This window comes from Scyliorhinus torazame, chromosome 13 (assembly GCF_047496885.1).
Source record: "Scyliorhinus torazame isolate Kashiwa2021f chromosome 13, sScyTor2.1, whole genome shotgun sequence".
NCBI lineage: Eukaryota > Metazoa > Chordata > Chondrichthyes > Carcharhiniformes > Scyliorhinidae > Scyliorhinus > Scyliorhinus torazame.
In genome coordinates, this window is record NC_092719.1 from 36452206 (window position 1) to 36479488 (window position 27283).

The following is a 27283-nucleotide window of genomic DNA, read 5'->3' on the forward strand; positions in this document are numbered from 1 at the left end:
TTGATCCACGCCACAGCCGGCGTCTGTGGAGGGAAGTGGCAGAGGCTGTCACCGCTGTGGCCCTGACACCAGTGCCACAAGAAGGTGAACGACCTCGTCAGAGCAGGCAGGGTGAGCCTCCCCATATCCCCCCTCCCCCATATCCCCCCCCCTCTCCCATATCCCCCCCTCCCCCATATCCCCCCCTCCCCCATATCCCCCCCTCCCCCATATCCCCCCCTCCCCCATATCCCCCCCTCCCCCATATCCCCCCTCCCCATATCCCCCCCTCCCCCATATCCCCCCCTCCCCCATATCCCCCCTCCCCCATATCCCCCCTCCCCCATACCCCCCCTCCCCCATATCCCCAAGTGAATCCAGCCCTAACCTTAACCTCTGCAATGCACGCACAACCGATGGCGTGCATTCATATACCTGCCTAAAAGTGTTGCCTTTTACCCCTGCCACCACAGGAGACAGGAGAAGCGCGCACACAACAATAGGGAGCATGTGAGGACTGGAGGAGGCCCCGCTGATGAGAGGCCACTGACCGAACACCAGGAAAGGGCCCTGGAACTGGCTGGTGGACCTGAGGACCTGGAGGTTGCTGATGCAGAGGTCGGGGGCGTAGTAGCAAGTGAGCCACCGACAGCCCGTCCCCATATCCCCCCTCCCCTATATCCCCCTTCCCCGTATCACCTGATCACTGCCTGATGTCTAACCATGCATGCTTCATTGTGTATCGCAGGACCAAATGTCCAGGCACCCATCCCCGCAGATGCAGACCGCCCGCAGGATGCCCCTCGGAGGCCACGGGAGACGGAGAGACCCGGACCCTCCGGCATGCGACGCCCGCAGGATGCCCCTCGGAGACCACTGGAGACGGAGAGACCCGCACCCTCCAGCATGCGACGCCCGCAGGATGCCCCTCGCACACCACGGGAGACGGAGAGACCTGGAGCAACAGGGAGACGGCACCCCCGTCACGTGCGGGAGCGACCACCCAGCGATGAGGGGGGCAGCCACAGGCCCCCGTCACATCCGAGCCAGGACACCACTACCCGGGACACCACTACCCGGGACAGCAGTACCCGGGACAGCACTACCCAGGAAGACGAAATACCGGACAGTGACTCAGAGTGGATGGGTGGAGACGAACCCCCACCCCAAAGTGCCATGGACTCCGAGTGGGACGAAGAGCACGACACAACGCCACTGCTGTCACCAACACCCTCCACCATCGCAGAAACACTCACCTCGGTTGGGCACTTTAGTGATGAGGCGTCTGGTACACTCACTGGTGCGCACAACACAGCCGTCCCGGTACAGCAGGTGGAGGTAGGAGGAGCAGAGGGGCCGGGCGGTCGGAGGGCAGCCCAGCCCAAGCGAACATCTGCCGCCCAGATGGATCCTGGGTTCCTGGAGTTACCACACCCACACATAGATCCGATGCAACCACCGACCCGGAGACAAGCGAAGAGGGTGACGGGCGGCTTGCGGCGGCTGCGGTCGCAGGTGGAGGAGTCCACCCGCGTCCAGGAGCTGGGAGTGGTGCCGGTCATGCGTGCCACCCAGGCCGACACCGCACGGGTGGCGTCCGCGGTGGAGGCAATGGGTGCGACGGTGTCAGACATGGGGAACGGTTTGCGAGGCCTGGGGCTTTCCATGCAGGCGGCGTCTGTGGCCCAGGAAATGGCTGCCCTCTCACAGGAGGCCATGAGCCAGTGCCAGCGCCAGATGGCAGAGGCGCTCAACGCCATAGCCCAGTCTCAGCAGGCCATGGCCCAGTCTCTGCAGGCCATGGCCCAGTCTCAGCAGGCCATGGCCCAGTCTCTGCAGGCCATCGCTGAGGGCATCGGCGCCAGTGGCCGGCGTCGCACTGTCACAGACAGGGTTTGCCAACCCCCTGGGCTCCATGGCTGCAAACCTGCAGACCCCTGTCGATACCAGCACGGGCCTCCAGGACTGGCAGCCCCAGATGTCGGGGGGGCGTCGGATGGCCAGTCCGTTCGCATCCCCCACCCATGTAGAGGCCTGGGGGCCATCGGGCACCCCGAGGGAGGAGGAGGTGGTGTGGTCCGTCCCGGCTCCCTCTGTAGGGGAGGTCCCGGTACACCGCGACACCTCGGACTCCCCCCCCCCCCCCCCCCCCCTCTCCGTCCCAGGTGCATCGGGTGGGCAACGGGCAGGACAGGCTGGCAGCTCGCCATCCCAGTCGCCCGGGCCGCAGCCTGGCCCATCTAGGCCAGGACGCCCCAGGAAACGGCCGCCAAAGGGATCCAGTGTCAGAGGGCAGGAATCACAGGAGTCCAACTCCAGTTCTGCTGTACCGTCTGGGGAACCACGTAGACGTAGTCAAAGGGCCCGTAAGGCCAAACAATTAGACACTGAGTAAGTTGGCACGGTTGCAGGGCACAGATGAGTTTTAGGGGCTAGGGCACGTGCATGAACTCCTTTGGTTATTAAAGTGAATGTTACACCTACAGAAGCTGCCTTTGTGCTCTGTCCAAAATGTGCGGGGGTGTCATGTACGTTGAGCGCAAGTGTGTGTGTGAGGGGTGGTCTTACTTCAGCCCCAGGTGAGTCTGCCCCCTTCCCCCTGGGCCGCCATCAACATCCCCCGGGCAGAGGACGGGACCGTGTGCTGCAGTGTCACAGCCGCATGCAGGGATGGTCCGGGTGGATGGTGGTACTGTGGCCATGGGTCAGACATAGTCCAACGATGTAGAGCCAGGAGCTCACCGCAGGGCGGGTTGTCATCATCCTCCATGGCCTGCGATAGACACGCGTCCACCCGCAACTGTGTGAGCCCGGCCCGTTGTGCCGCAGGTGGATCGGCAATGGGGGGGGGGGGTGCATGCGGGTGGGGAGGGGGGTGAGGGTGCTGGGTGGATGGATGGGTGGGGGGTGTGGGTGGTCGGCTGTTGCCATGGTGTGCGGTCTGTGGCCATACTACCCGATTCCCACGCCCATCTAGTCAGTGAAGCGGGCGTCTATCAGTCTGTCCTGTGCCCGCTGGGCCAGCCGGTAACGGTGGACAGCCACCCGCCTGTGTCTACCCCGTCTGCCCTGACCATCACCCTCATCTGGGGAGGACTGCGCCTCTTCCTGCTGCTCCTCCACTCCACCCTCCTCTGCCTGCGGCACATCGCCCCTCTGTTGGGCTATGTTGTGCAGGACGCAGCACACCACAATGATGCGGCCGACCCTATCTGACCGATACTGGAGGGCGCCCCCAGAGAGGTCCAGGCACCTGAAACGCATCTTCAGCACGCCAAAGCACCTCTCTATCACTCCCCTTGTCGCTACATGGGCATCATTGTAGCGGTTCCCCGCCTCATTGCGTGGCCTCCGTATAGGCGTCATCAGCCACGATCGCAATGGGTAGCCCCTGTCGCCCAGCAACCAGCCCCTCAGCCGGGGATGGCGTCCCTCGTACATGCCGGGGATGGATGACCGCGACAACACGAATGAGTCGTGTACACTGCCTGGGTGACGGGCGCAGACGTGCAGGATCATCATGCGGTGGTCGCAGACCACCTGTACGTTCATCGAATAGGTCCCCTTCCTATTAGTGAACACGGCCCTGTTATCTGCAGGTGGCCGCACGGCGACGTGCATCCCATCGATCGTGCCCTGGACCATGGGGAACCCGGCCACGGCAGAGAAGCCCACGGCCCGGGCATCTTGGCTGGCCCGGTCCACGGGGAAGCGGATGTAGCGGTGCGCCATGGCATATAGGGCATCTGTCACTGCCCGGATGCACCGGTGCACCGATGTCTGCGATATGCCGGACAGGTCCCCACTCGGTGCCTGGAATGACCCCGTTGCATAAAAGTTCAGGGCCACCGTAACCTTGACGGACACGGGGAGAGGGTGTCCCCCGCCAGTGTCACGCGGTGACAGATGTGCCAGCAGGTGGCAGATGTGTGCCACGGTTTCCCGGCTCATCCGGAGTCTCCTCCTGCATTCCCGGTCCGTGAGGTCCTGGTATGACTGCCTGGGCCGGTACACACGGGGCGCCCTCGGGTGCCTCCGTTGCCGTGGGGCCGTGACGTCCTCCTCCCCCTCCTCGTCCTGTCGGTCGGGTGTCCCTCCAGCCTGGGCGGCTGCCGCCTGCCCCTCTGCAGCAGCCTGCGCCGCCTCTCTGGCACGCTCCTCCTCCTCCTCATCCAAGGCAACATAGAAATGAGCGGCTGCCGCCACGGCGGCCAACATCTCTGGATGATCTGAAAACATGACGGCCTGGTGGGGGGAGGGGAACGACGACATGTCATCATTGCCCATATCCCCTCTTCCCCCCAGCCAGGTGGCATGGACTGCATAGGTCCAACTGTTGGAGGCTGGCACCTGGCCAGGTGGACCCACTCACTTGCCCTCCCATCCCCCTCCCCAGCAGGGACCCCCCAACCTCCACCCCGGCACGGACCCCCCCCATCCCCCCTCCCCAGCACGGACCCATCCCCCCTCCCCGGCACGGACCCATCCCCCCTCCCCGGCACGGACCCCCCCATCCCCCTCCCCGGCACGGAACCCCCCCCCCCCATCCCCCTCCCCGGCACGGACCCCCCCCCCCCAACCTCCACCTCGGCACGGACACCCCCATCCCCCTCCCCGGCACGGACCCCCCCCCCCCAACCTCCACCCCGGCACGGACCCCCCCCCATCCCCCTCCCCGGCACGGACCCCCTCCCGGCACTCCCCCGGAGCCCAGCCTATTCTAACCCCCCCCCCCCCCCCCCCCACCCGCCGCACGCACACACACACAAGCCGAGACACACCTCACGCATTCAGACTGCGGCCACGGCATCGCCTGCCCAGAGCCAACCCCCCAGGCCGTCACTCACCTCCACGCTGGTCGGCGTAAACCTGGAGCACAGGGTCACGCCGATGAAAAGGAGGTTTAATTTACGTCGACGTGAACGGTCATCACGTCGACGGGACTTCGGCCCATCCGGAAGGGAGAATATCGGCAGGCCGAAAATCGGCTGCCTTGCGCAGACCCGTGACATTCTCCGCGGCAGCGGCGACATTAACGCCCCGACGACTTTTCTCCCTTCGGAGACTTCGGCAACCGGCGGGGGCGGGATTCACGGCGGCCAACGCCCATTCTCCGACCCTCTGGGGGGTCGGAGAATGACGCTCCTGTTTTTAAAATAACTTTTTATTGGTGCCTTTATGTAGGTGACCAAGGGCATATTGTAGATTTTCAGGAGAGGGGGCGGGAATGATCAAGGCAGCAAGATACCAGGACAGCATGAAACAAGCAAGTTCCTGAGTTACATCCATGATGCTATGGGCCCCATGCAAATAAGGTGCTTTCTCACAGCCTGCAAATTCTGGTGGATGTATTGGTGGATCAGACATGGCATAACTGCTGGAAATTCTGGAATACTGTGTATCCAGTGTTAGAAGGAAATGCTGTTATGATATTTTGCAGAAACACAAACCAAATTTTTCAATGGGGTAAGTGAAACTTTTCTACAAGCAAATCATTGGCATACCTAGTAATTTATGTAGAAAAATTAATCCAGTGGCCCAGATCTTCCAGTCTCCAGATTGTTGGAGACTGAACATAGCCTTTGCCACCTATCTAAGATGCACATCAAGAACTTGTGGAAAGTCTCAAACAATTATTCTGTGTCACTAGCCCAGGACGTTTGAACCTCGGATGGGCAATTTCCCTGCTCCCCAGGACTTTCCAAAAACAACTGACTAGTTTGGACAGTTCAAACTTACTTACCTGAATAATTATCAGGAAATCATGGAATCATAGAACTTACAGTGCAGAAGGAGGCCTATCAAGTCTGCACCGGCTCTTGGAAAGAGCACCCCACCTAAGCCCACACCTCCACCCCATCCTTGTAACCCGACCTAACCTTTTGGACACTAACGGGAAATTTAGCATGGCCAATCCACCTAACCTGTACATCTTTGTGGGAGGAAACCGGAGCACCAGGAGGAAATCCACAGACACCGGGAGAAAGACATGGGGGCATATTTTCAGCCCTGACCATGTTGAATGGCGGAGTAGACTTGATGGGGCCATATTGTCTACTCTTCTTATTTATTGTGCTCTTATTACAAAATGCAGCATTTAAATGCATTAATGCCTTATCTCAAAAGTCTGTTTGTGTATGTGCCCTACACAAAATCACAGTATAAGTAGTGATACAATAGGGGAGGTAGTGGCATAGCGGTATTACCACTGGACTAATAATCCAGAGACCCAGAGTCTCACTCTGGAGACCCGGGTTCAAATCCCACCATCTGGAATCAAAAGTCTAAAAGGTGACCATGAAACCATTGTCAATTGTCATTAAAAACCCCTCTGGTTCACTAATGTCCTTTAGGGAAGGAAATCTGTCATCCTTACCTGGTCTGGCTGGCGTACATGTAACTACAGATCCACAGCAATGGGCAGCAGGGTAGCATAGTGGTTAGCACAGTTGCTTCACAGCTCCAAGGTCCCAGGTTCGATTCCTGGCTTGGGTCACTGTCTGTGCGGAGTCTGCACGTTCTTCCCGCGTCTGCGTGGGTTTCCTCCGGGTGCTCTGGTTTCCTCCCAGGTTTCCTGGGCAGGTTAGGTGGCTTGGCCATGCCAAATTGCCCTTAGTGTCCAAAAAAAAAGTTGTGTGGGGTTACTGGGTTACAGGGATTGGGTGGAAGTGTGTGCTTGGGTAGGGTGCTCTTTCCAAGGGCCGGTGCAGACTCGATAGGCCGAATGGCCTCCTTCTGCACTGTAAATTCTATTAAAGTGGTTGACTCTTAAGTGCCCTCGGGGATGGACAATAAATGCTGGGGCCCAGTCAGCAATGCCCATGTCCCATGGACGAGTATAAAAAAAAAAGCTTAAAAGCCTTTTAAATAACTTGATCGAGTCACAGTTCAACAATGCATATGTTTTATGCCAAAACATTCAGAAATTTCTCAGTTCAAATTGTGCATAACAGTGCAATGAACCAGCTAGTATTCAGGGACTTTAAGTAACTTTGAAGGAAATAAAGAAGTAACATATCAATGTTGTAATATAGGGGCTGGTTTAGCACAGTGGGCTAAACAGCTGGGTTGTAATGCAGAAAAATGCCAGCAGCGCAGGTTCAATTCCCGTACCGGCCTCCACGAACAGGCACTGGAATGTGGCGACTAGGGGCTTTTCACAGAACTTCATTGAAGCCTACTAGTGACAATAAGCTATTAATACTATCATTGGAGTACAATCTACAGCAGAATAACTTGGGAATATTGGCTTTAAGTGTATTTTTGTGAAGCAAGCTATGAATCCAATAGCACATACTATAAAATTAAAGTATGTTGTAAATACAAAAGTGCTTCCTGCAATCTATATACACATAAGCAGATGTAACTAGAAATGTGTCTGCAATAAACTTGTGTATTGCTAAACTAGAGTAAATTACCCTGTGAACAGAAAATTCACAAAACTGATGGGTTGGTTTTATGCATACATTTAACATTACACTAGCATACACATATTGGCAAATTGCACCGCTGCAGCTTCTTAAAGCTTGTAGGCGTCATGAAGAAAACCAAATTAAACTGAGACCTGTATATATCAACTGTGGCTCAGTTGGTAGCACTCACCTCTGAACCAGCAGATTGTGACTTCAAGTCTCTACTCTAGGACTTGAGCATAAAAAAATCAGAAACTGATACTCCAGTACAGTGCTGAGGGAGTGCTGCACTGTCAGAGGTTCTGTCATTCACTTCATTCATTCTCCGGTAAATGTAAAATATTCCGCACTATTTCAAACAAGAGATGGGGAGTTGTTCCTAGTGCCCAATATTTATCTCTGAATCAACAACACAAACAGATTATCTAGTTATTATTACATTGGTGTTTGTGAGAGCTTGGATACAATTTGGTTACCATGCTGTGTATAAGCGTTTGTGATGTCATGAAAGGTACTACATAAATCTTAAGTTTTTCTCATTATAAAACTATATTGAAGTCTCTCATGGTTTCAGCTTTCAAAATAATGACTTCAAAAAAACATTTGTTCCTGGGATGAGGGTCACTGAGGTATGCCAGCATTTATTTCCCATCTTTAATACTCTAAGATGGTGGTGAGCTGTTGTCTTGAACAGCTGCAGTCCATCAGCTCTAGATACACCCACAATACTGTTAGGGTGGGATTTCCAGGATTTTGATTGAATGACAGTGAAGGAATGGGGGCATCATTCCAAGTCATGAAGGTGTGTGACTTGGAGGGCAACTTTCAGATGGTGGTGTCTACATGCACCTGCTGCCTTTCTAGGTGGTTAAAGTTGCAGTCTTGGGGGGTGGGGGGTGGGGGGGGGGGGGGGGGGTGGGGGGTGCTGTCAAAGGCGGGTTAGTGAGTTTCTGCAGTACATCCTGTATATGGTACTTAGTGTTACCATTCCATCAGTAGAGGAGAGACTGCAGATTAAGGCATGTTTAATGTTTAAAATTTGAATAGTTCTGATGGAAGGGCAGTGAGTATTGTTGTCAGACAAGTTACATGCAACGTAACTGTTGGTTTGATGCAATAGGTTTTATTATTTTGGAACTTTGGGAAAACTATTACTATAAAAGTAACAAATACCTTTTGTAAATTGAGAAAATTTCAATGTTTGTAATGTGTGATTAGAATTTGATGTGTAATTAGAATCCTATTATGTGTAATATTGTGTACTTCTAATTCAGTCAGTATTTTATACAAGTTTTTGAAGCACTGCATCTTTTTCTGGCACTCTTCATAGTTTATCCCTTCATTCTCAACCATAATGTGCCTTTACTGCTCACCTTTTATTTGTAGAATTGCTCTAATTTTACTGTTACCATGTCGCTATATCCATTTTCACTCAGCAGCTTGAATTTCCATGCTAGGCCTTACCTTCCATTTTTAAATGATAAACAAGTCGCAACATCCTTTACTGGGAAGGTGTTGTATCGACAAATAAGGACTATTGATCCATTTTCCAGCTAATAATTTACAAACATTTTTAATCCATCTTCTAGTTTCTGCACATTATTTGTGGATTGTTTATTGTATGTATTTTAAATATCCACGAATATCGGGCGCGATTTAATTAAATGGGAACAAAGTCCCATAGCGAACGCGTTTAACTGCGTGTTTCCCAGTGCTCGCAGCACTGAGAAACACAAGGCTATTAAACATCACTCTGGTTAGATAAGGGACCTTAGCGGGGAATGCACAGCCGAGGCTGCACATAGCCCCGTTTTCTGCACTGAGGAGCTCTGCTCGCCGGAACCGCTCAGTGTAGTGAGAGATCAGGAGCCTCTGACGTGACCCCTGACCCTCAAGAACACCCTGGTGACACTGCAAGGCTGGCACTGTCAGGGTGCCTGCATGGCACTAAAAGTGCCAGGGTACTACCCTGCCCACAGGGCATACATCTGTGAGCCTCTGATCCCTTGGGCGATCCCTACGAGTGCTATTCTGTCTAGTCCCCATTTGTGGAGACTGAAAGGTGCTCACCCGAGGTCCCGAGGCGAAGGGGATAGAGCACAATACCTTGGGTGCCTTGAGAAACTGCAAGTTACAGTGAACCTAGCTGTCTCACTCTAATATGCAGATTTGCCAAAATGTGATCCCGCCCACAATGGGCAGGATTTACATCGCAACATCTCACAAGATTGCGTTAGATCTTGTGAGGCGTTGCGAGCTGGATGGATCCCGGGAGCGGGGTCTCCCGGCTTCTATCGGCCACGTCGCGCTGCATTTTGGGCACAGCGTGGCTGTTCGATCATGCCCATTGCGTTTCTTGCATGTAAAGTGTACAAATCATTTAAGTTATTTTTGTTCATGTATATTTAAAGTACTAATTCATTTTCATTTCTCCTGACAGAGACGAGGCCCACAGCGATCAGTAGATGTAATTGTTTCATCTGCATTCCTGTTGACTCTGTCTGTAGTATTTATTTGCTGTGCACAGGTAAGCTTGTGTTAGGATATTAGATACAATTTCACTAACTAAAACATTTTCATTGTTCAATTACCTTTTGTTCTCTCACCCATTGTTCATAGCTGAAACAGTTTTTAAAATTGAGGTAAAGTAATTACTGGTTGTTGCTATTAAACTCCTGAAGAAGAAGAGAGGATCAGGAAACTTGTGAAAAGGTTAGAATTTCACTTCTCCAGTTATTGACCAGGAAAGCAGCAGAGGATAAACAAAAGAGGAAAGCATATTTCTAGAGGAAGATTGCATACTCTACTCAGCCATTTGAACAGTCAGCTTATTCAATCCCTGTGCTGAATTTCAGTGTCTGGAAGTGGGATGTTCAGTAGGATCGTCCCAATCCCCTGACGTACCTCTGCAATTTTTTTAAATCATCAGCTGCTTACCCAATTCCCTTTTGAAAACCTGTTAAAATCTGCTTCCACCACCCTCTCAGGCAAGGCATTCCAGATTCTAATCATATGTTGCCTTTGGTTCTTTTGATTCTGTGTCCTCTGGCTCTGGACCCCTCTGCCAAAGGAATCCGTTTCTCTTTATTTGCTCCGTCTAGACCTCTCATGATATTGAACTCGTCTATCTAATCGCCTCTCAACCTCTTCTTCTCTAAGGAGAACAACCCCAGATTTTCAAATGTATTCTTGTAGCTGAAGTCTTTCATCCTTGGGACTGTTCTTGTAAATCTTTTCTGCACGCTGTCTAAAGCCTTTACTTCCTTTCTAAAATCTGTGCTAGAATTGGGCGCACTATTCCAGTTGAGGCCGAATTTGCATTTTATAAGGTTGCATCATAGCTACCTTTTCTAAGCCTCGATTTATAAAACCCAGGATCCTGAATGCCTTTCTCAATTTGCCCTACTACCTTCAATAATTTGTGCACATACATCCTTAATTTCTGTTTCTGCTGTTTGTCTTCGTACCCTTATAGAATTATATAATTTAATTTATATTGCTTGCCCTTCATACCAAAATCTATCACATGTACATTTCTCTGCATTAAATTGCCATTTGGCCATCATCCCAATAGAATGTCTGTATCTACTTGAGCACATCACTACCCTCCTTACAATCGTCCCAGTACTTGTACGTTTTGTGTTATCTGCAAATGTTTAAATTGTGCCCTATATATCCAAGTTGTTAATATATATCAAGAAAAACAGTAATCCCAGTACTGATTCCTGGGGAACACCACTGCAAACCTCCCTCCAGTCCATAGAAAAACCTGTTAGCACCACACTGTGTTTTCTGTCATTCAGCCAAAATATTGATAAATGGATAGCACAATTGCTTCACAGCTCCAGGGTCCCAGGTTTGATTCCGGCTTGGGTCACTGTCTGTGTGGAGTCTGCACATCCTCCCCGTATGTGCGTGGGTTTCCTCCGGGTGCTCTGGTTTCCTCCCACAGTCCAAAGATGTGCAGGTTAGGTGGATTGGCCATGATAAATTGCCCTTCGTGTTCAAAATTGCCCTTGGTGTTGGGTGCTGTTACTGGGTTATGGGGATAGGGTGGAGGTGTTGACCTTGGGTAGGGTGCTCTTTCCAAGAGCCGGTGCAGACTTGATGGGCCGAATGGCCTCCTTCTGCACTGTCAATTCTATGATAATCTATGATGGTGTCATGGTCTCTTTTATTCAATGTGCCTGAACTTTGCTGACTTGTTTATTATGTAACATTTCATCACATAGTTTTTGGAAGTCTGTGTGTATGACATTAGCTGCATTACCCTCACCAACCCTCCCTGTTACCTCAACAGAAAACTCCATAAGGTTCTAACATCTCCTTATCAAGATATATGATCATTTCATCCTTAATTAGTGGCCATAGAATTTAGTAAGGAAAATTAGGGACTACTGATGATCTGAATTAGTTTTGTCGCCCTTTTTAGCTGCCTCTGTCCCCAGCACATATTCGAAACTTAATAGAACCGTGAAATATAATTTTTAGAACCTCAGTAATTTCCTCCTCTATCTCCCTCAGGATTCATTGATGTGTCCGATTGAATCCTAGCACTTTATTTTCCTTCAGTGTAATAATTCATTAAAATGTTATTGCTCGTCTTGCTCTAAATAATTTTGAGAGCAATCTCCCTTTTGACATTTTTTGGTAAATGCTAATGCAGTCCATGTAATTCTTTTGAACATCATCAACAAAGTGACAATCCTTTCATGGCTTGTTTTACTTATAGCATCATTCTTACTTTACTGTGTTCAGATCTGGTGATGAGGGGTAGAATGGCTCCCCTCTTTTCCCATACCTTGTTTGACCACAAGTACTTTTTATAAAAAAGATATGCTTGCCAATTCTGTGAATATTTAACTGTTTATGTGCTGTGACTATAAAATACACACAGGCAGGTTTCCCTCTTGACTTCCTTATCGTCTTCTTAACCTACTTCCATTTTTTATAATCTTCTGCTTCCTTTTTCACTTTTATTTATCTAGTTCCTATAGGCTGGTTTCAAACTTTTTATTCATCTTATCCTAAGCCTTCTGGTATTTTACTTTTTTCATGGAATATACTTATTTTGTATGTTGCAATATCTTTTGAAAACATCAAATTGTTGTTCTTAAATACTGTGTGCCAATGTTTCCTTTCACTTAACCTCAATTCAGCTAGATTGCTCCTCATTTAAAACCCGTCCTAATCTAATCTGCTATTCTGGTTTTTGAACTGACTTTTCCCCTTTAGTGGATCTTTAAATCATATTGCAGTAATGCATCCCAAAGTGCTTGCTGACATTTATTCAGAACCAGATCTGCCATCCATACACCATTGTGACCGACTAACAGTGTGATTCAGGTTAATCTTAATGGGGAACATTCCTCAAAGGGGAAAACAAGGAACTATTTATCATCTAATTCTTCACTGCTATTCAGTGTTCAGCTGAGTAAAGGAAAATTGCACAAGGGCATGTGAAGGCTGTTGTACCTTTTACACAAAAGTGGTAAGTTGTAGATGATATATGATGCAATGAAAGCATGTTGTCTGCCATTAAGAAACATGTTTACTAAAATGTATGTTACAAAATGTTACTGTCTGCTATTTGCCTGGAGAGACCAATTGAATTTTGTGTATTGAATAGTCATGTGGAGTTGCTGACGGTGGTGCTCACTGCCAAAGCCATCCCCAGAAATGGATCCTAGCTTTCATGGCACCGTCATGGTACCAAAAATCTGGATCTTCCTTTGCTGAACTGCAGACAGTAATACCCCACCTGAAAAGTTAACTTTGTGAGCTTGTTGCCCTGAAGAAGCAGCGGCTACATAAGTTGCATTGAACAACATTGGTGCAAGCACAAAATGGGGCGGCACAGTGGTTAGCACTGCTGTCTCACAGCTCCAGGGACCCAGGTTCAATTCCAGCCTCGGGTGACTGTGTGGAGTTTGCACATTCTCCTCGAGTCTGTGTGGGTTTCCTCCGGGTGCTCCAGTTTCCTCCCACAGTCTAAAGATGTGCAGGTTAGGTGGATTGACCACACTAAATTGCCCCTTAGTGCCCAAAAAGGTTAGGTGGGGCTATTGGGTTACGGGGATGGGGTGAAGGCATGGGCCTTCAAGGGTAGTCTTTCAAGGGCCGGTGTATACTTGATGTGCCGAATGGCCTCCTTCTGCACTGAAAATTCTATGACTGTTGGATCCCCTCCTGCACCAAGGTGATTCCCAAGAGGATGCTACTAATAAGGGGAGTATGTATAACATAAAGGTGCAGGTTGGCAGGAAAATATTGATAAATGGAAGTGCAATTCCTGTGCATTGGTAAATCAACTGATGAGGAATATCTATCTCATCTTTAATAATGATCATGTAAGACACGAGTGTAAATGTGACTGCTGTTGAACTCTGAGATCAATAGCTAAAGAGTGAGACATGTAGCTGATGAGATTGGAGTTTACTGTAAACTGCAACTCCTGTTCTAGTTACCAACAGGAAATAATATGGAGTGTGCATAGTACATATATTCTCAGAGATTTGCTTCCTCAGCTGTCATTTTTTAATTGGAGAGAATAATATTTGCAAGATTCAATTAAATGCCGAAGCGATCTAATGGATGCCCTGAACAATGCTTAAATCTAACTTTACACTGGACTGGACCTCCTGCTCAGTTATGAAATCCAAGAAAACCATCACTTTTGATTTAATCAGATTTTTTCTTTTTTGTAGCTGCTTCATATACATGAGACATTCCTTGATTTTCACTATAATTGGGAGCTAATGATCTGGTGTATCTCATTAACATTGTATCTCCTGAGATTTGTCATGCTAGGATCTGAGACAAACAACAAGTACAGCAACACGTCTATTTTGCTGACAGAGCAGGTAATAAACTAAATGTTCTTCTGTTGCTTAGAGAATATGAAAATATTGGTTGGTGGGATTCTCCAGTCTAATCCGTTCCGAGCGATAATGGAAGATTTGGCATTTCAGCCAAAGCTCCATTTGCTCTCAACGACACCGGAAAATCCCAACCACAAATGAGGACGGAAGATTTTGGCCAATCTCTTTTGATTGTTCCTGTTTGCTATTTAGCTCCCAGTTTAACATCTGTAGATACCATGTTCTGGATAATCTATTTTCAATGGCATTTTGATGAGGTGGATAATGGCAGATCTCCCAGTTTGGGTGTAAAGAGCCATCAACCTGTGTTGAATCAAAGAATTTGAGATTCGAGATGCATTAAAAAGCTTTTGTGCCGAGACAAAAAAGTGTAAAAGTGCTTGTGGAAAAACAAGAAAGGCCAAAGATGAAGAAATGTCATTCAGCTATTCAAACCTTGTCCCACTGTACGACCCATCATATTTGAGTGTCTTAAATGTTTGCTGCAGTTTTCGATGTTTGGTGCATTTTAATTACATACTTCTAGGCACCTTTTACTTTTTGGATTTGAGTTGAAACAACAACTAAATTTGATTCACTATTAGTAATAATCAGACTAGAATTAGTCAGCCTTGTGATAAAAGTTTTTGGTATATTCCAGCCAAAATTAATTTTAAAGCTTTATATTAAATGTAACCTCAGTTAATACAATAGCATAATTGTGGCTAGTACTATTTCAGGATGCCTAACAAAATAGTTTCCAGTGTGGTGGGAATTGGGATTAATTAAAGACTTTAGATGAAAGGCACTAATCTAAGTTTCATTTGGGGTTGCCAGTTGTAAAAGCACAATAATATCTTGTACTAGTTTTCCCTCAGCAAATCATTTTGAAATATGTACAGCAGTCTTCTGCTTTAATTGTGTACATTGACAAACAACATAGGAAATAAACTTATAGTTAAGATGACTATTTCACTACCTGTGTATGTCTCTACTCTTGTACTAGATTAATTTATACTTGAAGATGGAAAAGAAACCTAACAAAAAAGAAGAACTCAACTTGGTGAACAATGTTTTGAAGCTTGCAACCAAGTTGCTGAAGGTAAATAGTAATAAGATTAAAAGGCATGCTTGTCTCATGACAACATCTGATAGCATGCTAATTTCAATTTTAGATTGTGACTAAACATGGGTAATTTACCACGTGAAATGTAGTATAGATATGAAATATCCTGGAACTCCCTACCTAACAACATTGTGGGAGCACCTTCACCACACAGATTGAAGTGGTTCAAGTAGAAGGTCCACTATCAGCCACTCTGGGCTAAGCAATAAGGCTGTGTTTGTTGTCAACACTGTAAATGCGCTGTTCTTGTGTTCAACTCCGTTATGGCATTGTGAGCAATAGAGTAGGCAACAGTCAGCTTCATTTAGTGTATATGATCAAGAAATTATTTTAATGCACCAACAATGCCCTGCATGCCTTGTTTACTTCAACAATGTTTATTGTCATTTTATTTGTAAAATTCACCATCCGCTTGGACCAAATTCACCGCTTGAAGCCTGAATCCAACTGAAGTTCTGCTCTGGAAACCCGGTTTCTTCACCCAGAGTGAAATGATGCTCCACCTGATCTGCTTCCCATTCCCCGAGAACCCACGTCCTTCACTGCAAAGTCACTTAATTCAAATTATCAACAATTCAAACTGTTGGCTCCAATTTGCATTACTTAATTCACATTACCAAAGCATTCACGTTTTCTATGTGCCCTTGAGATGGCTTCCATGAGTTTTCCTGCTGCTGGTAATGCTAAGGATATGCCTCCACACGTCCCCTCTGGTGAAGAAGGCTCCAAAATCCAATGGCACACTTAAAAAATTTTACAAGACCCTGCTTCCCAAAAATCACTTCCTCATGTTGAAACTCCTACTATGCACTTCATTTCCTCAGAAATTCACAAGGTAGCCAAAATTATGCTAATACACAAAATTGCACCAAGGCACCACCATAGAAAACCTACAGTTTTTGTATGCCCTGGTGTTTGAGTTTTGCTTTCAATTTATTAATTTTGTATATACTAATCAATTTCCTGTGTCATTGCACATTAGGGCCCAGATCAAGTGTAGTCTTCAAGTGAAACTGGGATTAGAAGACATGGGATAATTGGACTTCGGCATGCCAATGTAATTCATGTATTTTAATGCCTGTTTTTATTTTTTTAATAGTATTTTGATCGTACATATGCAGTTTAAATTGAATCATAGAATACCTCTCGTGCAGAAGGAGGCCATTCGGCCCATCCAATCTGCACCCACTTTTCGAATGAGCACTCTACCCATGTCCACTACCCTATCTACCTGTAAACCCCATAACCAAACCTGCACATCCCTGAATGCTAAGGGGCAATTTGTCATGGACAATCCACCTAACCTGCACATCTTTGGACTGTGGGAGGAAACCGGAGCACCCGGAGGAAACCCACGCAGACAGGGGGAGAATGTACAAATGCCACACAGACAGTGACCCAAGGCTGGAATTGAACCCGGGTCCCTGGTACTGAGGCAGCAATGCTAACAACTGTGCCGCCCCCCCTGATCAAATAACTGATCATTAAGTAATTTGGGAAGCAGAGAAGTAGAGCATTAGAGATTAGACATTTGTGTGCAGTACAGGCTGGAATTCGTGGAGATATTGAAGCACCACCAACAACAGGATGGTATATTAACAGCATTACTGATTTATGTCAGCAGTTTTATCATAAATATTAAATTGATGAATTAAAAAGTTGGCAGGAAAATGTGACCAAAAACGAAGGATTTGTAGTCCGGAAGTAAAAAAAAAGACTTATAATTTATACATTGATGCTCACTGTTTAGTGAGGTTTCGTAATGAATTATTCAGTCAATGCTTTAATTATTTTCTAATATTAAAAAGCGTGTTTCAAAAATCCTTTTTTGTAATGCCGAAAAATGTATTTTATCTAGGAGTTGGATACCCCTTTTAGATTATATGGACTGACAATGAATCCGCTGCTATACAACATCACACAGGTTGTGATCCTTTCGGCTGTGTCTGGCGTTATTAGTGACCTGCTGGGTTTTAATCTAAAGGTCAGTTTCCTCAGACCAAGACAGAGGAGCAGCTTATCTTCTCTAATGAATATAATTTCTGTTGGTCATAATTTTTAGTGGTGTAATAAATGAGTGTCCGGTTTAATTCCGTGATTTATTGATAAGAATCATGTAATTGTAACTATGTATTTTGTAACCCACCTATAATTTAAACATTTTAAATTTGATATGGTGTAGTTAGTTGAAATATAATGCGTATAGAATTATAGTGAGTGCAGAATAATATATGCATTTCAACATCCTGAATTTCTGCTGCTGCACCATTGTTCCTTTGTCAGAAAGATGCAGTTTCCTCTGAAGAAGCTACGGCAGGAAAAGTTAAATAAATTAAGGGCCATGACATGAAATATAAGGCTGTTGCCACAGATTAGTGATTGACGGATTCCCAGGATTGGTTTCCTGTCATTCTTCAGGTTAGAAAATTGAGCATTTTGTTGAGAAATTGATCAATGAACTGGAAAGCATTTGTGCGGGCAGGGTGAGACAGAAATCTAATTTCTTCCCATTGCTTTTGCAATGTTATCAAATAAATTTCTGTAATACCGCCAATCATAATTTTTGATGAATCAAACAAGTCATGTTTCTGTCTAAGTAATGAAACACAATTTTGTTTCAGGATGAGACCAGTTGCCTGAGACACAACATAAAAGGTTAATGAGTCGTAATCTAATGGCTGTTGTGGAATGGTCAACAGTGAAAGACAATTCATGCCTGTGCATAGCTTTTAATCCTTTCACAGTTGACATTACAATTATAGGTAGTCTTCAAATTAATGCAGAGGAATTGGGCTTCGCTGGCTAAGCCAGCGTTTATTGTTCATTCCTCATTGCCTTTGAGATTAATCTCATATATAAAGTGTTGAGTTGCTGTTAGCTCTAATATTTCATTTGAGCTAAAGACCACTAACTCTGTTACAATGGCTGCCAGCTTCTATTCAACCACATATGTAAGAAAGTCTCAAGTTCCACTCCACAATGCCCTGAGCCATTGCAGTTAGTGACATTTACCTGTAGTTTGGATCAGTTCAATAACTGGACAACAGCTAGTGAAGTAAGAAATGGCATGAAACTTGGGACTCTTTCATTTGAGCAGAAGCTAATACTGAAATCTAAAGAAGCCCTTTATTCCAAGACTAAATTAAATCCAAATGCATTTCAGCCTCGTTTGAATTGGTATCAGAAGTTGGGTGTTTTACTGTTTACTTTCTACCTGTGAATTTAATATCCTATTTAGATCTCACAATGTCTCCAGTATGAAGCACATACCAAAGATGAATTTCCGTTGTATTAACTCAATGAAATATCTCAATGTGGATGTACAATATTTTAGCTTTGAGGTGGAGTTACTGTTAATTTTATTTTTTACTCTGCGGGATGGAATTTAAACTCAATCCAAGAACTTCATAAAAGCAGAAATTAAATTGTATAAATGGGTGACAGTATATTGCTTAATATTAGTGGTATTGTTACAAATTTAACAATAACACATTATTAGGGAGGAGTTTAACATAGAATTTACAGTGCAGAAGGAGGCCATTCAGCCCATCGAGTCTGCACCGGCTCTTGGAAAGAGCATCCTACCCAAGGTCAACACCTCCACCCTATCCCCATAACCCAGTAACCCCACCCAACACTAAGGGCAATTTATCATGGCCAATCCACCTAACCTGCACATCTTTGGACTGTGGGAGGAAACCGGAGCACCCGGAGGAAACCCACGCACACACTGGGAGGATGTGCAGACTCCGCACAGACAGTGACCCAAGCCGGAATCGAACCTGGGACCCTGGAGCTGTGAAGTAATTGTGCTATCCACAATGCTACCGTGCTGCCCTTTGTTATCATTGAGTTGTTATCATCAAGAGCAGTTTGGGATAATTGGGCCACGTAAGAAGATAGCTATGATACAAAATACATTCAAAAACACTTATTCTTCATTATTTCTGTTAAATCCTAGCTCTGGAAGATAAAATCCTGAGATGCTGGAATGGAATCATATCCGCGTAGGACAATTTCTTAATGTAGGCATCTGCGTCTACAACGGATTACCCCACTTCTGACATATCAAAGTGCTCACCATCAACAACATTTGTGCAATTTATATTTTATTTAATCTGTTTTCGTGTTTCACTTTTTTGCACTTGTTTTTTAGTTATCAATCTATTTTGATTTACAAGTATTATTTTGTGGTCAGATTTTATCAAGGAAATGTTAGTAGGTCAAAAAAAGAACAAGGCCTTTTGATATATTCTATTTACAGCAATAAAGCTTTATGCCTGCCATTGTTGAAGTTGTTTTGCTAGAAACAACTTTAAAACGAGCAAGTAATGTATTTATTCAACCAATGGACTTGGCAACACAGCAACTCTGCATCTGCACTTTCTGATGTGACGTTTTTTAGTATGAAAGTGAAACCAGCTGTGAGATCACTACACACTTTTTGGTTTTTAATTTAGATGCTGTTGCATTTTGATGGATGTAATAAGACTATTATTTACAGTTATTACCTGAAGCTAAACACTTCATTGTATGCCTTTGAAAACATTAAAACTCTGTTTTCAGTGCAGTATAGAAATGAAAAGTTGTGCTAGGTAGACAAAGTAATTACAGGAATTTCATAGTAAAAATTTGTTCTGGTAAACAATTCAATAATGGTTGGTGCCGAGTTTCTTACCAACAGGTGGTATAACTGGCATTGCTTTTGAAGGAATAAATACTGTGACTAAGGTGCAAAGTTCTCTTGAATTCGGTCTGGAATTTATTATTTTCTATATATTTGAATATTTTTCTTTTTTCATTCTACTTTTGTACTAAGTGGTTTAAATAGGAACTGGTTCATAACTTATTGGATATTAGCAATACTTTAACATTTGATGCAAGTCAATGCATTTATTGAATCTGAACACAAGCATCGATACCTCTTCATTCAAAGCTGACTTTTTGTAAAAATACATTTTGTGAAAGAAATTGAGATGTATTGATCCAAAGCACATTTCATGAAATAAACACAAATACCAGAGCATGATTCACAGCTCCACTTCCATTGGTTTTCGAGTGTACTGTTATAAAGACCAGGCACTAGTATTGGCAACAGATACAGTTAACCCTCCTTTGCACTCTATGCCTGTGCACTATATCCATTGGAAATCAGTAGGTGTAATGCTGAGGCAACAGAGATCGTGAACAAAAAAATGTTAATGTAACTGTATTTTTTAAAAAATCTAGAAATTACTAATTTCTAGACAGTACTAGGTGGTATTCATAGTTTCCAACATAATGATTCACACCCATCACTTTGCATGAAATGTGCCTTTATCATCCTTTATGATGTTGTGTTTATCACAGAGATGTGGCTCAAGGGGACAGGGCTGGGATTGAAATATCCAAGGATTTGTGTCCTCATCAAACGATGGGCAGAGGGTCCCGGGTTGCCTTGTTACTAAGAAATTAAATTAAATCAATCTAGGGTCAGAAGGCTTAGAATCTGGGTAGAGTTGAGTAATCACAAAGGGAAAAATACCCTGATGGGAGTTATGTACAGGCCCCCTGGCAGTATCAGGAATGTGGGACAGAAAATAAATCAGGAGATAGAAAAGCAGAATTGGGGACTTCAATATGCAGATGGACTAGGAAAATAGGGTTGGTAGCAAATCCCAAGAAATGTCTATGAGATTTTTTTTTGGAGCAGCTTGTGGTAGAACCCACTAGGGAACAGGCTATTCTAGATTTGCTGATGTGTAATGAGGCAGATTTGATTAGGGAATTTAAGGTGAAGGAACCTTTCTGGGGCAGTGACCACAATATGATAGAATCCATCCTGCAGTTTGAGGGAGAGAAGCTGGAATCAGATGAAACTGTTTTACAATTGAATAAAGATAACTATAAAAAGACAAGAGGGAGGAGCTGGTCAGAATTGATTGGGGGGGGGGGGGTCTAGCAGAGAAGATGGTGCAGCAGCAATGGCAGGAGGCACAACAGAAATTCATCCCGAGGAGGAAACATGCGATGGGGAGGACAAGGCAACCATTTTTTTAATTTTGTTGTAAAAATATTTTTAAGGTTTTTTAACAACACAATTCCCCCCCCCCCCGGTAACAAAATAACACAAATTCTCCCTGAGCAAGATATATACAAGGCAAGATGGTATATTTACATAGCTTTATACACTGGCTCTTGGCCGCGCGTACCGTTTCCCCCCACCCTCCATGCTATCTCCCCCTCGCCCATCCCCTCAGACAGTCTCTCGTTCCCCCCCCCCCCCCCCCCCCCCCCCCCAGGGTTGCTGCTGCTGATCAACCTTCTTCTAACGCTCCGCGAGATAATCTAGGAACGGTTGCCACCGCCTGTAAAACCCCTGTGCAGACCCTCTCAAAGCAAACTTAATTCTCTCCAATTTTATGAACCCCGCCATGTCATTAATCCAGGCCTCCAGGCTAGGGGGCTTCGCCTCCTTCCACAATAGCAAGACCCTTCGCCGGGCTACTAGGGACGCAAAGGCCAGAATTCCGGCCTCTTTCGCCTCCTGCACTCAAGGCTCATCCACTACTCCAAATATTGCTAGCCCCCAGCTTGGCTTGACCCGGACTTTCACCGCCTGGGATATTACTCCCGCCACTCCTCTCCAGAACCCCTCCAATGCCGGGCATGACCAAAACATATGGACATGGTTCGCCGGGCTCCCTGAACATCTTTCACATCTATCCTCTACCCCAAAGAACCTACTCAGCCTCGCCCTCGTCAAATGCGCTCTGTGAACCACCTTAAATTGTATCAGACTGAGCCTGGCACACGAGGAAGAGGTATTAACCCTACCCAGGGCGTCAGCCCATAGCCCTTCCTCAATCTCCTCCCCCAGTTCCTCCTCCCATTTACCTTTCAGTTCTTCCACTAGCGCTTCCCCCTCTTCTTTCATCTCTTGGTATATTTCCGATACCTTGCCCTCCCCGACCCATACCCCCGAGATCACCCTATCTTGAACTTCTTGTGCCGGGAGCAACGGAAATTCCCTCACCTGTCGCCTCACAAAAGCCCTCACCTGCATATATCTAAATGCATTTCCCGGGGGTAACTCAAATTTCTCCTCCAGTGCCCCTAGACTCGCAAATGTCCCGTCAATGAACAGGTCCCCCATTCTTCTTATCCCCGCCCGATGCCAGCCTTGGAACCCCCCATCCATCTTCCCCGGGACAAACCGGTGGTTACCCCTGATGCTCCCATTTTTTCCCCCCCTCGCGCTAGATCCCCGTCTAGCTTTTTTGCTCCCCCCATATCCCTCCCGTAAGTCAGCTGAAACCTGTTGACCCCAGCTTACCCTGCCATCCCTTTAACCCCCCGGTGTGGGACTCTCCCAATCAATGTACATTCCTTTGTCCCCTTCCCTCCCTTTTTATTTATTTTTTTTGCCGCGCACGGGAAAAACCCCGCGCTTCCCAAAGCCTGCCCCGCCCCCCCCCATGGCGCTGCTCCTGTCATGGCCTTGCTCCCCCAGCCCATATATCCTTTCCTGCGCGTGGTTGACCCCCTATGTACAACAAACATCATACTTCACCCCTCAAACACCCCCCTCCCACACAAACCCTCAATTAGAGTCCAATTTTTCAGCTAATATAAAGGTCCACGCCTCTTCGGGCGTTTCGAAGTAGTGGTGTTGGCCATTATGTGTAACCCACAGTCGTGCTGGCTGCAGCATTCCAAATTTCACCCCTTTCCGGTGCAGCACCGCTTTGGCCCGGTTGAAACCCGCTCTCCGCTTAGCGACCTCCGCGCTCCAGTCCGGGTATATTCTGATCTCCGCATTGTCCCACTTGCTGCTCTGTTCCTTCTTGGCCCATTTCAGGACCCTCTCTCTGTCCGTAAACCGGTGAAATCTCACCACCATTGCCCTTGGCGGCTCTTTTGCATTGGGCTTCCTCGCTAGCACTCGGTGCGCCCCATCCAGCTCCAGCAATCTCGGGGGGGCCTCCACACCCATCAGCGTCCCGATCATTGTGCCCACATATGCCGCGGCATCGGCCCCCTCCCATTCCTTCTGGGAGACCCAGGATCCTCAAGTTGTTTCTCCTTGATCTGTTCTCCAGGTCTTCGAGTCTTCCCGCCCACGTCCTGTGCAGCGCCTCGTGCCGCTCCACTCTCTCCGCCAGGCCCACGAGCTCGTCGCCGTTTTCACTCACTTTTTCCTGGATCTCCTGAATCTTCACCTCTTGGGCTTTCTGGGTTGCTCCAAGTTTTTCCACCATTGCCAGTATAGGCGCCACCATCTCCTTACGCAGCTCCTCGAAGCAGCACTTGATGAACTCTTTCATCTCCTCTCTGTCTGTGGGCGCCGCCCTTTTGCTTTTTTCTTCTTTCTTCTCCCGCTGCTCCAGGGCCGCTTTCTTTGCCGTTTCACTGCGGGTCCGGTCCATGCAGGGCTGTAGGGGGCTTCCTCCGTTCTTCCCCACGGGTTGGTTTTTTTTTTCCAGGTCCGTTGGGGCTCCGTTAGCGGGCCCAAAAGTCCGTTTCTGCGGGAGCTGCCAACTCGCGCGGCTTAGCTCCGCATCACCGCGACCCGGAAGTCTAGGACAAGGCAACCATGACTGACAAGGAAAGTCGGGACAGCATAAAAGAAAACGCATACAATGTGGTGAAGAATATTGGGAAGCCAGAGGATTGGGAAGTCTTTAAAAGCAAGCAGCAAACAACTAAAAAAACCAATAAGGGGGGGAGAAGATGAAATATGAGTATAAGCTAACTAGTAATATAAAATGATTGCAAGAGTTTTTTCCGATATATAAAATGTAAGAGAGAGGCAAGAATGGATTTTGGACCTCTGGAAAATGAGGCTGGAGAAGTAGTAATGGGGAACAAAGAAATGGAGGAGGTACTGAATAGGTACTTTGCATCAGTCTTCACAGTGGAAGACTCCAGTGGTACACCAGAACTTCAAAAGAGTGAGGGACAGGGGCGAGTGTAGTGGCCATCACTACTGGTGATGGTACTGGGGAAGCTGAAAGGTCTGAAGGTGGATAAATCACTTGGACCGGATGGTTCCTAGGGTTCTGAAGGAGATAGCTGAAGATATTGTGGAGACATTGGTGGTTTTCTGTCATGAATTACTGGAATCAGAATCTCGAGGGGCTGGAAAATAGCTAATATAACACCCCAATAAAGTAGGGAGGGAAGCAGAAGGCTGGAAATTATAGGCCGGTTAGCCTGACTTCAGTTAGCCTGACTTCGGTTGTGGCTAAGGTTTTGAAGTTCATTATTGAGAAACAGATGGCCGAGTACTTGGAAGTGCATGGTAAAATAGGACTGAGTCAGCACACCTTCGTCAAGGTCCCTGACAAATCTATTAGAATTCTTTGAGCAGGTTAGACAAAGGAGAGCCAGTGAACGTGATCTATTTGGATTTCCAGAAAGCCTTTGACAAGAAGCCGTATAAGAGGCTGCTAAGCAAAATAAGAGCCCATGGCATCAGGGGCAAGGCATTGGCATGGATAGAGGATTGGCAGAGTGTGTGGATAAAGGGGTCTTTTTCAGGATGGCCACCAGTGACTAGTGGTATTCCGCAGGGGTCAGACCACAACTATTCACAATATAGGGCAGCACGGTAGCATTGTGGATAGCACAAATGCTTCACAGCTCCAGGGTCCCAGGTTCGATTCCGGCTTGGGTCACTGTCTGTGCGGAGTCTGCACATCCTCCCCGTGTGTGCGTGGGTTTCCTCCGGGTGCTCCGGTTTCCTCCCACAGTCCAAAGATGTGCGGGTTAGGTGGATTGGCCATGCTAAATTGCCCATAGTGTCCAAAATTGCCCTTAGTGTAGGGTGGGGTTACTGGGTTATGGGGATAGGGTGGAGGTGTGGACCTTGGGTAGGGTGCTCTTTCCAAGAGCCGGTGCAGACTCGATGGGCCGAATGGCCTCCTTCTGCACTGTAAATTCTATGATACTATGATATATTAACGATCTGGAAGGAGGAACTGAGGGGATTGTTGCTAAGTTTTGCAGACGATACAAAGATATGTAGAGGGACTGGTAGTATTGAGGAAGCGGGGTGGCTGCAGAAGGACTTGGACAGGCTAGGAGAGTCGGCAAAGAAGTGGCAGATGGAATACTGTGTGGAAAGGTATGAGGTTATGCACTTTGGTAGGAAGAATAGAGAATAGATATTTTCTAAATGGGGAACAAAGAATAGTACAGCACTGGAACAGGCCTTCCAAGCCTGTGCCAATCATGATGCCTGTCTAAACACATTCTGCACTTCTGGGGTCCGTATCTCTCTATTCCCAACCTATTCATAAAGACGCCTCTTAAATGTCGATGGGAAATAAACTATTTTGCCATTGACGCACCTGTTGAAAGGTCAGGGATCTCCAAAGCAGGCGGACCCTGGAGTGCCCAAAATGAAGGTGTTGGTTCGACGTTATGTCTGGTGGCTGGGCTTGGACACTGATAAAGAGACATTGGCTCAACAGTGCTCCATCTGTCAAGATACCAGAAGCTCCCCGCGGCGGCACCCTTGGGAGTGGCCGGGTGACCCTTGGGCTGATGTGAATGCCGATTTCTCTGGTCCATTCCTGAGTTTGATTTTTTTTCTCGTCCTGGTGGACGCCAACTCCAGGTGGTTGGCGGTCCACAAGATGGTGATGACCACCTCCCAGACGACCGTCGAGAGATTGCGCATTTCTTTATCAAGCCACGGAATCCCGGAGATGCTCGTAACAGATAACAGGGCTTTCACGAGTGAAGAGTTTGCCACTTTCGTGAAGGGCTGTGGGATTCGGCATCAAATGGCTTGGCAGAGAGGGTGGTGCGGACAGATAAGCGGAGCCTAAAGAAGCAGACTTCAGGCTCGATAGACACCAGCCTAGCACGTTTTTTGTCTCGTACAGGACCACTCCACACGCAGTAACTGAGGTGGTCCCCGCTGAGATGCTCATGGGTTGTCAGCTTCGTACCTGATTTAGTTTGCTCTTTCCAGACATAGGCGTGAAGGTGTGCCATAACCAAGAGCTGCAAGGACTTGCCCGGTTCGACGTCGATCTCTCCCAACCCTTTGCACCTTACGATGCAGTGTCTGTATGTAATTTACCAATGGTGCTCACTGGCTCCCTGGGATTGTCATCCGTCAAATGGGACCAGTCTTTTAACAAGTTTGGGTCCGAGGGCAACTGATGCGACGGCATTTGAATCATATTCGCTCGGGGAGGTTGGTGCATTGTGAGATTCCTTGGAAGAATCCTGTCTTGGATCCTACAACTCCATTGCCGAACCAGCCTGCTGGGCCGCATCCAGTCTGTGTCGACACAGACACGTCCAAAGTTGTATCTTGGTGTTCAGACATGGAGACGCATACATCTGAGGTCTCAGGTGCAGATTCAATGGTTCAGCAGCTTCCTATCAATCATCCACCACTGTGTTTCTGCTGCAGCGTGGTTCCCCTTCCAGGTTCACGCTGCCTGATCAGGCGCTTCAGGGGTGCGATGTTTCACTGGAACCGAAGAGGCTCTGCCCTGCTCCTCCTCCTTCACCTCATTGATCTTTGGGGGAGGAGGAATATAATATCCCGCATGGGAGTTCGGGATGGAAATGAGTAGCTGGAGACTTACGGTGGCGGCCATGGGGTGAGTGGCCGCACACAAGGTGGCTCCCGTATGAAAACTGCGAAAACAACCTTTAAACCCCATAAAACAGGCACCAGAATTGTCCACAATCCCCTCCACCCTCCTGCCCCCCCGACCCAACCCCTGCAGACCAAGCTGACGAGGAACCCGAAGAAAGAAAAATGGGAAAGGGCCAGCCACCCAACAAGAAAGCCAACAAAGACAAGGAAAGGGAATCCTTGACCTTGGAGACAGCAGCTCCACGACGTGGCACGGAAACAGGAAGGGTCGACTCCATGAAGTTCTCAGTGCAGACCCAGG

General features: G+C 47.2%; 1 protein-coding gene across 3 annotated transcripts in view; it reads left to right on the plus strand.

Annotated features, from left to right (window-relative positions):
- Positions 1–20406, plus strand: part of LOC140387963 (protein PHTF2-like) — a 172541-nt gene extending 152135 nt beyond the window's left edge. For 2 of the 3 annotated variants that reach the window (XM_072471352.1, XM_072471351.1), the window contains exons 14-18: positions 9832–9918; positions 14099–14254; positions 15258–15353; positions 17236–17361; positions 19339–20406. In XM_072471352.1, coding sequence (XP_072327453.1) covers positions 9832–9918; positions 14099–14254; positions 15258–15353; positions 17236–17361; positions 19339–19359 — 486 coding nt within the window. In that variant the 3' untranslated portion in view covers positions 19360–20406. Of the gene's footprint in view, positions 1–9831; positions 9919–14098; positions 14255–15257; positions 15354–16359; positions 16411–17235; positions 17362–19338 lie in introns of those variants that run through there. The other variant, XM_072471353.1, reaches the window with a different exon arrangement.
- The last annotated feature ends 6877 nt before the right edge of the window (positions 20407–27283 follow it).